The sequence below is a fragment of the Mobula birostris genome, chromosome 2 (genome assembly GCF_030028105.1).
Source record: "Mobula birostris isolate sMobBir1 chromosome 2, sMobBir1.hap1, whole genome shotgun sequence".
NCBI classification, from domain to species: Eukaryota; Metazoa; Chordata; class Chondrichthyes; order Myliobatiformes; family Myliobatidae; genus Mobula; species Mobula birostris.
This window is the reverse complement of record NC_092371.1, coordinates 115,235,670-115,253,293: the sequence shown is the minus strand read 5'-3', so window position 1 is coordinate 115,253,293 and position 17,624 is coordinate 115,235,670. Positions and strand designations below refer to the sequence as shown.

Genomic DNA, 17,624 nt, shown 5'->3' with positions numbered 1-17,624 from the left:
TAAGATTTCTCCACCACTCACAGCAGTGCATTCCAGGCACCCACTGCTCTCTGTGTAGAATTATTGCCCCCCACATCCCCTCTGAACTTTCCTCCTCTCACCTTAAATGCATGCCTTCTAGTTTTAGACAGGGAAGAAGATAGCAGCTGTCGACTGTTATTGATAGTGTAGTGTTACCCCGGGTTTCCACTGCTTTAACTAATTGCAACTTGCTGAAGTGAATGAGCACTTTGTCTTCCATCAGTCTGTGTTGCCTTGTATGCTCTGTAACATTCTCCCTTACATTACAGGCACATGTGCCCAGCTGGCTACAGAATACACACATCTACAACTGGCCAAGAGATCGGAAGCGAATCCTCCTCCGACTGCTGAGGGTAGAAGAATATGTTGCTCCACCAATTGGACAGTTGCCCACGATTCAAGCAGTCCCTCTTTGATCCCTTTATTTCATTGACCTGTTTCGTTTTGAATTAGCCGGCTGCGTACATTCTTGACACAATAGAGGCTCCACCTTGTTAAAGTGGACTGCATAGAGGTTACTGTAATTGCCAAGCTGGGTCAGCGTTTGATCAATACGTTTCTCTTTGGTGAGTTATCGTGCAGTGGATTGGCTGCTGCACCCACTGTGAGGTTCTCCAGGTCAAGGTCAACCCTGGGATTGTCTGTGACCTCTGTAAATCTGAAAAAAATGCTTGAAACATCATCAATTTACATGTCATCAACAAATTTACAAATCAGCCCTAAGGCATGCGACATTCTGGTTACCCACCAGGCAGGGAGCATCTCACACATAATATACTTTCTTAAAAAGCCTGCAGCTGGTGAGCAGTAGAAGATGACAAGACGGGTAATAAAATGTCCCCTCCCAGCTGACCTTATTACTCTAGATGTTAAGAGTCATCACAGAATGAGGAACTCCTACCCGGGCTTTTTTGCTTCCTGTTATCTATTTTCAGAGTGACCACAAGCACTGGGGAAAGCTCATTGCCAGAGGCACTGGAGAAAGCAGAACAATAAGAACATTGACAGGCAAACACAAATTAAAAGAATAACTATTTTTTTAAACATGTCCTTTCTCCCTCAGGTTCTCAGCTCTGGTGTTTGCCGCAGCCACTCTGGCCATTAGCAAGCGCCACATTCAAGACATTCTCTTCGTAAAGACTTTGCTCTTAATTGTTCAGTTGAACTTATGAGAAAAGGGAAAGTAAGGTACACATTTTATACAGTTTCTTAAATGAACAGGATGCCTCTGAATACTTCTCTGCCAGTGAGGTATTTCTGCAGATGTTGTAAGAATTTAATGCAGATAATCTGTGCACAGCAAGTTCCGTTGTCAAAGATGTGATAATGGCCAAGACATGTGATAATGTAGTTAAGTCACATGCCTTTCCTAGAAGTAGTACTACTGGATACTTAAGGTTCACCGAGACAAACGTACCTCTGGGCCCACAATGCTATGCCAAACCAATTAAATTAGTAATCAAATGGCTAACTAAACTAATCTCTTCTGCCCACATAAATGTCCATATCCTTCCATATTCCTGACATTCATGTGTCTATCTAAACATCTTGTAAAATCAGTGCAAGGCCAATAAGAAGAGGGGAGGTGTAAGCGGAGCATCCATTGTGTGAGTGGGCCAATGTTAGACGTTGCCACTACAGGCCTGGGCAAGCACAAACATAGGTTCTAAGTAAGTTTCTAGTAAGTAGTTTTTTTTTCTGTTGGTACACTGGGAACGGGTGCAGAGGTAGTGGTATGTTCTTTATGTGAGATGTGGGAAACCTAATAAAAAGAACTGGAGCTGCAGCTGCATGACTTTTGGCTCATATGAGAGAATGAAGAGGTGATAGATAGGAGCTAAGGGGAAGTAGTCACTCCTAAGTTGCAGGAGGCAGGTAGCTGGGTGACTGCCAGGAGAGGGAAAGGGAATGCCAATGCAAAGTACCCATATGGCCATTTCCCTTAATAATGTGTAGTATTTTGGATACTGTTGTGGGGGCGGGGGGAAGGACTTACTAGGGAGAAGCAGCAGTGACTGAGTCTGGCTCTTTGGCTCAGAACGTTAGGGGGAAGAAGAAGAGTGCAGTAGTGAAAGGGGAGGAGCAGAAAGCAGATGCTGTGGATGTGAAAGGGACACTGGATGGTATGTTGACTCCCAGGTGCCAGGGTCAGCGATGTCTTGGATCGGGTCCAAAGCGGGAGAAGGAACAGTTCAAAGTTGAGGGACATATTGGTACCAATGACATAGATAGGAAAAGGGAGGAGGTCCTGAAGAGAGAATATAGGGAGTTCGGTAGATAGCCGGGGTAGTAATCTCTGGATTGCTGCCTATTGCCACATGCCAGTGAGGGTAAGAATAGGATGATTTGGCAATGAATGTAAGGCTGAAGAACTGGTGTATGGGGCAGGGTTTCTGATTTCTGGTTCATTGAGATCTCTTCTGGAGAAGTTATGAACTGTACAAAAAAGATTGGTCTACTCTTTATCAAATCACAGTATTGCTTTGCACTGTATGTTATAATTATGTGGTTTTTGTCAGTTTTAGTCTTGGTTTGTCCTGTGTTTCTTGTGATATCACTCTGGAGGAACATCGTACCATTTTTTAATACATGCATTTCTAAATGACAATAAACGAGGACTGAGTGTCCTCATAATCTAATCTAATCTAAAGGGAATTACAAAGCATGAGAGAGGAGCTGGCCAAAGTTGACTGGAAGGGACTCTAACAGGGATGACGGCAGAACAGCAATGGCTGATGTTTCTGGGGGAAATTCGGAAGGTATAAGAACGATACAGCCCAAAGCTGAAGAATTACTCTACAGGGAGGGTGAGGCAACCGTGGATGACAAGGGAAGTCAAAGACACGATAAAAGCAAAAGAGTGGGCCGATAATAGAGCAAAAAAATAGTGGGAAGGTGGAGGATTCGGAAGCTTTTAAAAACCAACAAAAGGCTAAAAAGCCATAAAGAGAGAAAAGATGAAATATGAAGGTAGGCTAGCTAAAAGAGAATACAAGAAGTTTTTCACATATATAAAGATTAAAAGCAAGCCCAGAGTGGATATTGGACCACTGAAAAATGACGCTGGAGACGTAGTAATGGTGGGACGAGGAAATGGCAGATGAACTTAATAAGTATTTTCACTGTGGAAGACACGAGCAGAATGCCAGAAACGTGGAAGTATCAGGAGCAGAAGTGAGTGTCATTGTTATTACTAAGGAGAAGGTGCTTGGGGAACTGAAAAGTCTGAAGGTAGTGACCTGGACTACACCCCAGAGCTCTGAAACAGGTAGCTGAAGAGATTGCAGAGGCATTAGTAATAACCTTTAAAGAATCATGACATTCTGGAGTGGTTCCTGAGGTCTGGAAAATTGCAATTGTCTCTAATGTTTCTGCCCTACCACCACCTCAGGCAGCGCATTTCAGGCACCCACTGCTCTGTGTAAAAAAAAAAAACTTGCCCTTCACATCTTTGAAATTACCCCCCTCACCTTAAACGCATGCCCTCTGTAATTAGACATTCCAATTCTTGGAAAAAGGTATTGTCTGTCTATTCTATCTTTGCCTCTTATAATCATATACGCCTCTATCAGATCTCTCCTCATCCTCTGCTGCTCCAGAGAAAACAACCCAAGTATGTCCAACCTTATGTTATAGCACACACCCTCCACTCCAGGCAGCATCCTGGCAAACCTCTTCTGCATGCTCTCCAAAGCCTCCACATCTGGTCACATGGGGTGACCAGAACGGTATGCAATATTCCAAATGCGGCCTAACTAGAATCTTGTAAAGCTGCAACATAACTTCCTGAGTTTTGAACTCAGCGCCTCAACTAATAATTTGGTCACCAAATTACAGGAAGGATATAAATAAGGTTGAAACAGTGTAGAGAAGGTTTACAAGGATGTTGTCGGGACTTGAGAAACTGAGTTACAGAGAAAGGTTGAATAGGTTAGGACTTTATTCCCTGGAGCATAGAAGAATGAGGGGAGATTTGATAGAGGTATATAAAATTATGATGGGTATAGATACAGTGAATGCAAGCAGGCTTTTTCCACTGAGGCTAGGGGAGAAAAAAAACCAGAGGACATGGGTTAAGGGTGAAGGGGGAAAAGATTAAAGGGAACATTATCGGGGGGGCTTCTTCACACAGAGAGTGGTGGGAGTGTGGAATAAGATGCCAGATGAAGTGGTAAATGCAGGCTCACTTTTAACATTTAAGAAAAATTTGGACAGGTACATGGATGAGAGGTGTATGGAAGGATAGGGTCCAGGCGCAGGACAGTGGGAATAGACAGAAAAATGGTTCGGCACAGCCAAGAAGAGCCAAAAGGCCTGTTTCTGTGCTGTAGTGTTCTATGGTTCTATGGTTCTATGGTTCCAATAAAGGCAAGCATGCCAAATGCCTTCTTAACCACCCCATCAACTTGTGTAGCCCCTTTCAGGGAGCTATGACCCTGGACCTCAAGATCCCTCTGCTCATCAACACTGTTAAAGGTATTTCTCTTAACATTGTGCTCTCTCTTTACATTTGACTTACCAAGGTGCAACACTTCACTTTTGACTGGGTTAAACTCCATCTGCCATTTCTGTAACTGATCTATATCCCATTATATTCTCTGGCAGTCTTTTGTGCTATCCACAACACTGCTGATTTTCATACCATTTGTAAACTATCCATCTACATTTTCATCCAGGTTATTTATATGTATCACAAAATGCAGAGATCCCAGTACACTTCCCTGTGGAACATCACTAATCACAGACCTCCAGCTGAAGTAAGCCCCTTGAACCACTACCCTCTGTCTTCTTTAGGCAAGCTAGTTCTGAGTCCAAGTGGCCAATTCACCATGGATCCCATGTATCTTGATCTTCTGCATGAGCCTCTGATGAAGTAACTCATCAAATGCCTTACAAAAATCCATGTAGACCTCTCCCTAGTTATCTCTTGTTCTTGATTTGTGTATAGATTGTCTTTGGATTCTCTTTAATCCTTCTTGCCAAGGACTTACCATGGCACCTCCTAGTTTTCCTAATTTCATTCTTGAGTTCTCTTCTGGTTTCATTATAATCTTAAAATCCACTGACCTAAGCTTTACATACTTTTTCTTCTTGACTAAATTCATCACCTCTCTCAACATCCAAGGTTCTCTTACCTTGCCATCCTTGTCCTTCTTTCTGACTGGAACATAGCAGTCCTGTTCTCTCTGCAGTTGGTCTTGAAACACCCTCCACATGTCAGATGTGGACTTGTCCTAAAACCAGCTGTTCCCAATTAATTGTCCCTAGTTCCTGCCTAATGCTCTTGTAATTTTCAATTTAATATTCTCCCACAAGTTCCATACTTAACTTTTTCTTCCTTTTTCCAATATTTTTATTACATTTCATATACACAAATACAGAATTCATAAGGATAATTATCATAAATCAAAATAAGGTAGCACAAAATGCACTATATATAAATCACACTGATACAATCATGGTATCCTATATTCATGAGCAATCAAATGAAATAAATTGAATTATGAAATATGGTTAATTATATTATTAAAAAATCTACACCCACACCACCAAGACAAAGCTGGTTGGTAAAAAACAAAAGAAAAAAAGAGTACTTTACTATATAGTGTTTATAACAATAGCCCAGATCTATATTTTAATAACAATACAAAGATTTTCAAAATAGTTCAGAAAGGGTCCCCATAACGTTTGAAAATCTTGATTAGAATCAGAAATCAAACAACGAACCTTGTCTAAATTTAAACATGACACAACATCTCATAACCATTGAGCATGTGTATGGGGGGGGCATACTTATCTATAGCTATCTTAAAACATAAGGAGTTGTGGTCACTGTTTTCTAACTGTTCACCCATTGTCTGTCCTCTAACTGCTCACCCACTGAAAGGTCAGTCACGTAGCCAGGCTCATTACTTAATACAAGGCCCAGTACAACCCCTCCTCTTGTTGAACTATTTACATACAAAGTATTCCTTTGAGGGGTACACAAGAGGGCATAGGTTAAAGGTCAAAGGAAGATCAGGGGCAGTTGCCTCACATAAAGGGAGATACATCCTTGGAATGAGTTGCCAGAAAGAGAGTTTGAGGCTGGTACATTAGCAATGTTTAAAAGACATCTAGAGAAGTACGTGGATAGGAGGGGTTTAGAAGGCTATGGATCATATGAGGGATGGGATTAGCTCACTGGGTAACATAGTCGGCATGGGCCAGCTGGAATGAAGGGCCTGTTTCCGTCGCTATGACTCCATAAGTCAGGTGTTCGTAGCCTGGAAAGAATATGTTGTGTGTCCCCTATTGCAGATGCCTAACACTGGTCCACAGTCATTCACAAGTACTAGCATCATGCCTTTAAAATGAAAGTTCCCATCTGGTTAGTTGTTTTTATAACTGAGCCTCAGTTTCTCAGAGATGAGCGAAAAGGAAGACCAGTTTAGGTCCTTACGCGAGATGTCAGAGAACCAGATCTAGGTGAACTTTATGTCCTCCTCAGTTGAATAATTTCATTGATGCTGTTATTCACATCTGAAGCAACCAAGCTAAGATACTGGAGTGATACCAGTGCCTTTAAAACCATGATCAGCATCTACTACAGCAAGAAAGGAAATCAGCAAAGGCAAGTTAAACGATCTTTGCAGTTACCTTTCATTTTTGTTGACATTATATTGACCTCAGCATAGAAACATTAGATATAGTAGCCAAAATTTCTTAGTGCTACTGTATTGCTGAATATGATCACATCTAATCCTCTTTCTAATCTACACTTAACCACTCTCCCAACATATTCCTCAATATTATGAGAATCCAGAAATCTATTGGACAAGTCTAAATGTGCTTGCCTTCTCTGGGTTCCAAAAATACTCAACATTCTGTCTAAAGAAGTATTCCAATCCCAATGTCTAGATCTTTCATTGAAATTATCACTCATCTTCCAAACTCTAGAGAACATCAGCCCATTCCAGTTTAAAAGTCAAGAGGTTATGTTGCACCTTTCTAAACCCCTCTCTTTGGGGAGGGTGCAGAAGAGGATTACCAGGTTGCTATCTTGATTTGAGGGCATATACTAAGAAAAAAGGGTGGGTAAACTTGGGTTGTGTTCTCTGGAGCAGCGGAGGTCGAGAGCAGATCTGATAGAGGTTTATAAGATTATAAGAGGTATAGAGTAGACAGTGAGTATCTGTTTCCCAGGGTAGAAATGTCTAATACCAGAGGATATGCATTGAAGGTGAGAGGGGGTAGGTTCAAAGGGGAAGTGAGGGGAAAGTTTTTTACTCAGAGAGTGGTGGATTGTGCTGCCTGGTATGGTGATAGAGGCAAATACAATAGAGGCTTTTAAGAGACGTTTAGATAGGCACATGGATGTGAGGAAGATGCAGTGATTTGCACATTGTGTAGGTAGGAGGAATTAATTAGAGTTTGGGTGTTTATGATTTGCTTCTTAATTGGTTTGGCACAGCAATTGGTTTGGCTCGAAGGGCCGAATGGCCTACTCCTGCACCTATTGTCTATTGTCTATTAACATTGAGGGCTGAAGGGCTGTTCCTGTGCTGTACTGTTCTATGTTCTATGATACAGCTCAGTCCTTAGAGTCAGTAAATACTGTTTAAATCTTGGTCAGATTATCTTTCTATAGTCAGACTACAGCTCCCACATTAATTGTGGGTTTGTTAAAATCTTGACGCTAACACCCACACAATCCCATCCTGTTGTGCTAAAGGCAAAGTTCTTTTTCTCCTAATTGCTTGTGTTTTGTGTTAATTTTTTTATGATGCATTCACTGAGACCACACATTCGTTCTGCAGGTCAATATCTCCTAATCTCTTAATTTAGTAAACTTATTTTCTGTTCTCCCTAGCAAAATCAAAATATCACATTGCCTCCTGTTATCCATCACCACTCTCTGAGATAGAGATTCATTGCATGGTTCATTAATAGTTACAAGATGGGTGCCAGTAGCATTGCTGGTAGAGCTGCTACCTCAGAATTCCAGAGACCCAGAGGCTGTGTAGAGTTTTCACTTTCTCCCATGCCCCGCTGTTGCTTCTTTACATCTACCTCACAGTATACCAGCATACTTTCATCAGGACGTCATCAGAACGTTTCAGGCCAAGTCCTGATGAAGGGTCTCATCCCGAAACATTGACTATAGATCTATAGATGCTGCCTGGCCTGCCGAGTTCCTCCTGCGTTTTGTGTGTGTTGCTCTGGATTCTCAGCATCTGTAGAATCTTTTTCGTTTATACTTTCCAATGCAGCCTTGTGTTGTCAGCAGACCTGCATTATCTCAGTCCTCATCAGCTGATCTGAATTGTGGTTATTTCCTGCAGTCAACTCTGGAAAAGATGAGGAGCGATGAAAGCAAAGTTTCAGATGGGTACAAGAGCTGAGCAGTTAAGTGAGTGGACTAGCAGCTGGGGTTCTGGACCGTTGATCCAGAGATATGAGATTGAATACCATCTTGGTTGCTGAATATTTGAATAAGACTAAAATATATAAAAACCAAGCTCTTGGTAGTTGCAACCTTGAAACTAACAGATTCTGATAAAAAAAAATACAATCAGATTAACTAATGTTCTTCAGGGAAGAAAATCTGTTGTATGTGCAAGGTCTAGCCTGTATATGACTCCAGACCTACTAAAGCGATCAACTCTTAACTGTCTCCACAGTTTAGGTATAATTAAAGATGAAGTACAACATACCCATTGCCAGTGACATCCACTGCCTGTGAACAGAGAAGTTTTTAAAGAACAGAGAAGTTTTTAAGGGGAATTATCAAAAAGTGTCATGAAATGAGCAAACTTCATCTCAAAGTGCTTTCCTTGTTAGTAGATGTTTCTTTCACCGAGCAGAAATGGGAATGAACATTGCTTCTTCGATGCCAATGATCTCTCATTGTGACCCAGCAGTAGCAACATGCAAGTAGATTAGAGGGCTGCTGCAACTAAAATGTTTTTCATTGACAAGAAATTGGCAAGCTCAGAAAATTTGCTTATCACTGTTATTAAGATGCAAATTACTTGCATGATATGATCTTCCCTCTGGTTCTTCTGTTCCTCCAAATGTAAAGATAAAATGTCAAGATACATGGCTTTAGGGGATGCCAGTCTTGCAGAATAACATCGCTTACGGTGTCATGAAGTTGTTGAGAAGCATGTTACCTACTATTATAGGTGGAATTTTATTTGACATGTAATTACTTATCAAGAATTAATTAAATCATAATTTATGATGCAGAAGGAGGCCATTGTGTCTACAACAGTAAAAATGGATTTTGGATTAATCCCACATTCTAGCTCCTAAACCCTGATGGTTACTAATGAGTAAGGTACTATTCAAGTGTACTGATGGTTTCTGCCTCCGCCACGTTTTCAAACAGCTTTCCAGACCACTATCTCAGTTGAGTAAAAACTTCCTCAGAAGTGTTATCAAATTATACAAACTGATGATCTTCCGATAGAGATCTCTCAAAAAAAAAGAAATCTCAGGACATTTACAGGAATTCTGAAAAAGGTGGCTTGTACTGTTTTCCCATTTCAGTTCTGTTCCACACTGATGTTTATTAAATTGGTTTTATGTGTATTTCTTTCAAGATTAATGATCCATTCGTGTAAATAATACATCAGATTCACCTTACATCAGAAGGCCATAGAGGTATCCAGATTGTATTGAATTGACCTGTGCAATGCACTTCAATTAACGTGCATTTAAACTTGTCATCTTTTATTTTCTAACTAATATATTTGAAGGCAGCAGCATGATTTTAAATGAAGGACAGTTCATTGGTGAAAAATAAAATCTCTCCTAGTTGAAGAATTGATTTTAATGCAATAGTGGTCATACAAAGCTAAACTCAGAAACTCAACTCAATGAAGGTGAAGTGAGCTTTGTGTGTGCACAAAGGTTCTGGCCTTGTGCACTGGATTGGTTGGTGGGTGAAGTGGACAATTCAATTACAGTCTGATTTATTCTAAATGCAAGATACTGCAGATGCTGGAAATCTAAGATAAAAAGACAAAGTGCCAGAAATATTCACCTTCAAGATACACCTGTGAAGAGAGAAGTGAATTACATTGAAGGCTGATCTTCAAACTTACATCGATTCAGAGTTAACAATTTAACTCTGTTTCTCCCTCTGTAAATGCTGTCTGACAAGCTGAGTACTTTCAGCATTTTCTGAAGATTATTTATTGACTGGAAACATAATTACATACACTGTCTTATATAAGAAATGCATTGCCTAGAAATTTTACATTAACCCCTCCTACTGGAGTTAAGAATCACTTACCCTTTGTATTTCCTCCAAAACACTACCATTCGTTAGAGAGGCTGTAGAAAAGATTCACAAGGATGTTGCCAGCCCTGGAGTGCTTGAGCTATAACTGGATAGGTTGGGACAATTTCCCTGCAGCAGAGGAGGCTGAGGGGTGACCTTTTCACAGTTATTCACAACATATGCTGGTGATAATAAACCTGAGATTCTGATTCTGATTATAAAATCATGAGGGCTATAGATAAGTGGATACTCGGGTCTTTTTCCAAGGGTACAGATGTCTAAACCTAGAGAGCAGAGGTTTAAGGTGAGCGAGGAAAACTTTAAAGGGGACCTGAGGGCTGATTTTCCACACAGAGTGTGGAGGGTGTTGTACATTTAATATTTCATTAATATTAGAGTAATCTGGTTTTATATATATATATATATATATATATATATATATATATATATAGTTGAATGAGCATTCTTGTTTGTTTAAATAATTCATTATGGGTTATATGTAAAAATACTTGAATTGCATATGTCATCACACTACTACGTGATATGTGTGCGCCTTGCTTAAAGTAAACACAAAGTTAGACCTGCATTTTGGACTCCTGTGTCTTCCTTTGAATTAGTTTAATGTTTTGAAGTTACAGAGCATGACGTTGGGTACGTGGGACAATCTGTCAGAGGAAGTGTAAAAGTAAGTACAAGCACAATATGTGAAAGACAGGCTCGCGGTTGGGAAAAGATTAGGGATACGGCTCAAATGTAGACAAATGGCACTTTGGTCAGCATGGATGAGCTGGACTGAAGGAGTTGTTTCCATGCTGTTTGACTCTTTGCTGGTTCAAATTAATGTGTAACAGACTTAATTGAAACCATCTGTTTACCTTTGAAACAGCTAGGGTGTGATTCAGATCTGCATGGATATGATTTGCTTTCATCTGTTACTTATCTCTGCCTGAAGGTGAAGTGCCACTTCTGGTATCACGGTGAACAAACACTCCTTAGTGGGTACATCTTGCAATGAGTTAAGCCTATTCAGCATCACAGCAAGAGTAACCAGAGCAAGGAGCTTGCCTGAAAAGCCTCCCTGTGACCTCTCCCCCAGTTCTCTGAGCCTCTCATCACTGCTCTGCACCTTCACCAGCTGCAATCCTCCGAGATAACATTTCCCAGCCCTTTTTTAATGCCGTGAACCAATACCTTTAAGCAAGGGGTCTGTGGTCCCCCAGGCCGGGAGCCCATATTAACCAAGCAATACTGTAGTATCATAGCTACATTCCTAGACTGGTATCAAATGATCTGGCACTCAGTTCAAGGAAAGGACTATAACGAATGGTGAATTTAAATATACAGTTTCATTATGGTGAATGTGAAGTGATTGGATGGTTACAAAAGTTCATCTTGTACATTGGGAAGTAGATCTGCCATCCTTATCCAGTCTAGCCTGTATGTGACTCCTCAATCCAGTGTAGTTGACACTTAACATCCTCCTCAGATCAAAGGCAATTAGGGATGGGCACTAAATTACAAACAATATTCACATCCCATAAATCACAGAATAATGGAATTCCTATTGAAGGGAAGAAAAACAATTGCATAAAGTCGGCATACCATCAAAAGGTCTGCAGTCAGATAGTAAACATTGGAATTGTCGGAAATGACGGTAGGGGTCTCCTTGCCATCCATCAGGGTCATTTATCAGGAGCACTGCATACGCAAGGCCCTTAGTAGTATTAAGGATCCAGCATCCTCTTTGACTTTCTGCCATCAGGCAGGAGACTACGATGCATAAACACAGGAACAGTCAGGGTGGGAAATAGGTTCTTCCCTCAGTCCATTAGGCTTCTGAACTCCCCGCCGCATCACATTCAAAGTGTCACTGGTTAATCTATTCTGTACTCTACAATATTTGATTTATGGGCTTTGCTTTGTTAGTTCATGTGTGACTCATCTACAGAGCTTTTCTTTCTCTCTTTGAAGGGAGTTGTGTGAGGCCCCCTCTCACTGCTTTGCTCCCCCTCTGGATTTCACCACTCCACTCCACCCCACCCCCACCCTTTGCACTGCCTATCTTCTCTTTCCTCTCTCAGTCCGGATGCAGGATTTCAAAACAAAACATTGACAATTGCTTTACTCACCCCAGATGCTACTCAGCTCTCTGATTTCCTTCAGCAGGGTTTATTTTTGCCAGAGATTCCAGCATCTGCAGTTTCTTGTGTCTTCATCAAACTATGGATTTCTTGTTTCCATGTCTAAGGAGTCGTCATATGTGCCGTGTCATTTGACATAGGCGACCATGATTGCTCTCGGCATAATTTTCTTCAGAAATGCTTTGCCACTGCCTTCTTCTGGGTAATGTCTATACAAGACAGGTGACCCCAGCCATTATCAATACTCTTTAGAGACTGTCTGCCTGGTGACAGTGGTCACATAACCAGGACCTGTGATATATACCAGTTGCTCATACGACCATCCACCACCTGCACCCATGGCTTCACGTGACCCTGATGGGAGGCTATGCAGGTGCTCCATTTTGCCCAAGGGTGACCTGCAGGCTGGGGAAAGGAAGGAGCACCTCACACCCCCTTTGATGTATCTCCATCCTGCCACCCTAGGCTAAGGAGTACCTTGTCATTTACCCGAAGTTCCTTTCCAAATTATTTCTCACATTTGTCTGTTAAAAAAGCCTATTTGTGGAGGATATTTAAGTCTTCGAGCACATAGGACACAGTCCAGTTCTATGCCATTAATAAGAAGGCTGACGGTTGCTTGGTGCCCTGGCTAACACTGTTGGCAGCTGTGGGTTAAAATTGTTTCAGGTATTTTCTTTTTCAAAACTGGTTGGCAGCACTGGGACCTTAATATTTCTGAGTTACTGGGCTGAGGAAGAAGGGAGTTCCCCAGCATATAAACACCCTAGAATTGTATATAAAAAAGCCCTAACATCTGTTGACATTGTACTATTCTAAAGTCCCAAATCTAAAGAACTCCCTCAACACATGTTAGGTTATCCTTCAGGGCTTCTGTCTATAGTACTCATGTATGTTATTTATAATGAGACTTGCCAACTTTAGATAGATGTTGGTCTTAAGCTTCAGAATCCATCTGTTGAGTGTTTTCTAACTTCTATGGATGATGAATATCAGTTATAAACATCTCTTATCACAAGCAAGAGAAAATCGGCAGATGCTGGAAATCCAAGCAACACCCACAAAATGCCACAGGAACTCAGCAGGCCAGGCAGCATCTACAGAAAAAGGTACAGTCGACGTTTCGGTCCGAGACCCTTCACCAGGACTGAAGAAAAAAAAAGATGAAGAGTCAGAGTTAGGGGGGAGGGGAGGAAGAAACACAAGGTGACAGGTGAAACCGGGAGGGGGAAGGGGCAAAGTAAAGAGCTGGGCAGTTGATTAGTGAAAGATGTACAGGGCTGGAGAAGGGGGAATCTAATAGGAGAGGACAGCAGACCATGGAAGAAAGGAAAGGGAGATAAGCACCAGAGGGAGGTGGATGGGCAGGTAAGGAGATAAGGTGACAGGGAAAAGGGAATGAGGAATGGTAAAGGGGGGGACATTACCAGAAGTTCAAGAAATCGATGTTTATGCCATCAGGTTGGAGGCTACCAGATGGAATTATAAGGTGTTCATCCTCCATCCTGAGTGTGGCCTCATCATGACGGTACAGGAGGCCATGGAGAAACACGTCAGAATGGGAATGGGAAGTGGAATTAAGATGGGTGGCCACTGGGGGGGTGGGTCCCACTTTTTCTGGTGGCAGGTGCTTGGTGAAATGGTCTCACCGATACACAGGAGGCCACACCAGATACAGTAGATGACCCCAACAGGCTCACAGCTGAAGTGTCGCCTCACCTGGAAGGGCCCTGAATGGTAGTGTAGGGGCAGGTGTAGTGCTTGTTCCACTTGCAAGGATAAGTGCCAGCCATGTATCTCTTTCGCCAGTCAACTTCCCAGCTCTTTACTTCACCACTCCCCCTCCCAGTTTCACCTATCACCTTGTGTTTCTTCCTCCCCTCCTCCCACTTTCTAACTCTGACTCCACATCTTTTTTTCTCTGGGCCTGATGAAGAGTCTTGGACCGAAATGACTGTACTCTTTTCCATAGATGCTGCCTGGCCTGCTGAGTTCCTCCTGCATTTTGTGCGCATTGGTTGTAAAATCATCTCTTATTGGATTTCGAACTGTTTAAATACTGTAAAATTAATTCCAATTCTATCATATCACAACCACAGTTGCAGGTAGAACTTTTATTAAACTACAATGAAAATCATTTGGAAATTGCAAGGGTGGATGCACTAAAGTACAATTGAGGGTGAGCTGACAGCCAGCTTCATATCTCTCCTGATTTTCACTTACAATTCATTCCATAAGACCATAGATATAGGAGTAGAATTAGGCTATTTCGCTCATCGAGTCTGCTTTGACATTCCATCATGGCTGATCCATTTACATCTCAGTGCCTTCTCCCCATATCCCTTCATAATTAGACTAATCAAGAATCTAGCATCCTCCGCCTTAAATATACCCAATGACTTAGCCTCCACAAAACCACCACCCTCTAAAGAAATTCCTCCTCATCACTATCCTGAATGAACCTCCCTCTATTCTGAGGCTGTGCCCTCTGGTGTTAGACTCTCCCACCGGAGGAAACATCCTCTCCACATCCACTCCATCAAGGTGTTTCAACATTTGATAGGTTTCAATGAGCTCCTCCCCCAAAAAAATTCTTCTGAATTCCTTAACATCCCTTAACAATTCAACAGAAATAATTACATAGCAAGTCAAAATTATGGTGTTATACGGCCAAAAGCAGGCGTTTTGGCCCAACTTGTCTATGCCAACCAAGATACCTTCCTCAGCTACTACTAGTGGTCTGCATTTGGCCCATTTCTCTCCAAACCATTCCTATCCACATATCTATCCAAATGCCTTTTAAATGTTGTAATTGTACCTGTGTCTATCACTTAATCTGGCAGTTCATTCCATATGCTCATCATTGTCTATATGAAAAAATTTGCTCCTCTCAATGTATGCCTATACCCTCTGGTTTTAGATTCCCTTATCTTGCAATCCCTTTCTCTCCCTCTCCCCCCTTTTTCTATTCCCCACTCTGGCCTCACCTGCCTATCACCTCCCCATTCCCTTTCTCTTGTGGTCCACTCTCCCCTCTTTCAGATTCCTTCAACTCCAGCCCTTTATCTTCCCTACCTACCTGGAAGATGATCACCTATCTTCTTCTAGATATCCTCCTTAAAAGGGGTAGAGTTCCTCTTATCCTCACCTACCACACCAAGAGCATCAAATACACAATTCTCCACAATGTCCACCACCTTCAATGGGACTCTACTACCAAGCATATGATTATCTCCCCCCACCCCCATTCTCTGCCTTCCACAGGGGCCACTTCCACCATGATTCACTGTCCATTCATTAAAGATTAAAGTCTGTCACGAGCCTTGTGGCCCATCAGGCTGGTGCCTATGCCAGATTCTGTGGCGTGAAGTGACTGAGAGTACGAGACTCCCCACCCCCACCCCGGATAGGACGCCAGTCTATCGCAAGGTTAACCTCCAGCATTTTTTTTGCTGCTGGTACCCATTTTCAGCTGGGTAGACTGGAGCATTGTGTGGTTAAGTGCCTTGCTCAAGGACACACACACTGTCCCGGCCGAGGCTCCAACCCACGACTTTCAGATGGCTAGTCCAATGCCCGTTACTTGGCCATGCGCCACGCTTGTCCATTCATGCCTCCTCTCGAAGTCCTGGCATTTACAGTGCCTATAAAATGTATTCACCCCCACCTTGGAAGCTTTCATGTTTTATTGTTTTAGAACATTGAATCATAATAGATTTAATTTGCCTTTTTTTTAACAAGATCAACAGAAAAAGATTCCTTCGTGTCGAAGTGAAAACAGATCTCTACAAAGTGATCTAAATTAATTACAAATATAAAACACAAAATAACTGATTGCATAAGTATTCGGCCCCTTCAAGTCAGTATTTAGTAGATGCACCTTTGGCAGCAATTACAGCCTTGAGTCTGTGTGGATAGGTCTCTATCAGCATTGCACAACTAGACACTGCAATTTTTCCCCATTCCTCTTTACAAAACTGCTCAAACTCTGAAAGGTTGCTTGGGGATCACGGTCTCAATTGGATTGAGGTATGGATTCTGACTTAGCCACTCCAGGACAGTAGCTTTGTTTTTAAGCTATTCCTCTGTAGCTTTAGCTTTATGCTTGGGGTTATTGTCTTGCTGGGAAACAAATCTTCTCCCAAGTCACAGTCCTCTCGCAGACTGCATCAGGTTTTCCTCCAGGACATCCCTATATTTTGCTGTCTTCATTTTACCCTCTACCTTCACAAACCTTTCAGAGCCTGCTTCAGTGAAGCATCCCCACAGCACGATTCAGCCACCACCATGCTTCATGGTAGAGATGGTATGTTTTTGATGATGTGTGGTGTTTGGCTTATGCCAAACATGCTGTTTAGTCTGATGGCCTAAAAGCTCAATTTTGATTTCATCAGGCTATAGAACCTTCTTCCAGCTGACCTCAGAGTCTCCCACCTGTCTTCTGGCAAACTCTAGCTGAGATTTCATATGAACCTTTTTCATCAGTGGCTTTCTCTTTGCTACTTTCCCATAAAGCTGCGACTGGTGAAGCCCCCGGGCAACAGTTGAGGTGAGCACAGTCTCTCCCACCTCAGCCACTGAAACTTGTAACTCTTCTGGAGCTGTCACAGGTCTCTTGGTGACCTCCCTCACTAGTCCCCTTCTTCCACAGTCACTCAGTTTTTGAGGACGGTCTGCTTTAGGCAGATTTCCAGCTGTGCCATATTCTTTTCATGCCATAATTTCATGACATGTGAGTGATGATAAACCTGATTCTCAGTCTCTATTGCAGACTGAGAGTGGGAAGGGGGCAGGAAGAGGGGATTCATGGTTGACAAAAGGGGAAGGGAGAGGGGAGGGAGCAGGAGGCACAAGAGAGATGCGCCCTAATGATCAATAAACTAATTGTTTGGAGTCAAATGACCCTGCCTGGAGTCTCGGGGTGGGTGTGTTTGCACCTACGCCACACCCCACCTTTGGCATCCCTTCTTTGCCATCTAACCTACACCCCTCCCGCAGCACTTCAGCCTCATCATACCCAACATCCTTTGCTCCCACCAGGTTGACAAACTTGCTCTCCACTCCACTTTGTCAAATACCGTACTGTGCACTAGTCTTAGGCACCCTACCGAGACATATACATCTAAGACTTTTGCACACTTCTGTAACTCAATTTTTTTTTTCAGATCTTACATTTCTGAAGCACTCCATGA

The 17,624-nt window shown here is 42.2% G+C and overlaps 1 protein-coding gene across 2 annotated transcripts in view; it reads left to right on the top strand.

The window, feature by feature from the left end:
* traf3ip2a (TRAF3 interacting protein 2a) overlaps nt 1-10,827 on the top strand; it is a 75,397-nt gene extending 64,570 nt beyond the window's left edge. For both annotated transcript variants that reach the window (XM_072246633.1, XM_072246642.1), the window contains one exon: nt 291-10,827. In XM_072246633.1, coding sequence (XP_072102734.1) covers nt 291-437 — 147 coding nt within the window. In that variant the 3' untranslated portion in view covers nt 438-10,827. The remainder of the gene's footprint in view (nt 1-290) is intronic.
* The last annotated feature ends 6,797 nt before the right edge of the window (nt 10,828-17,624 follow it).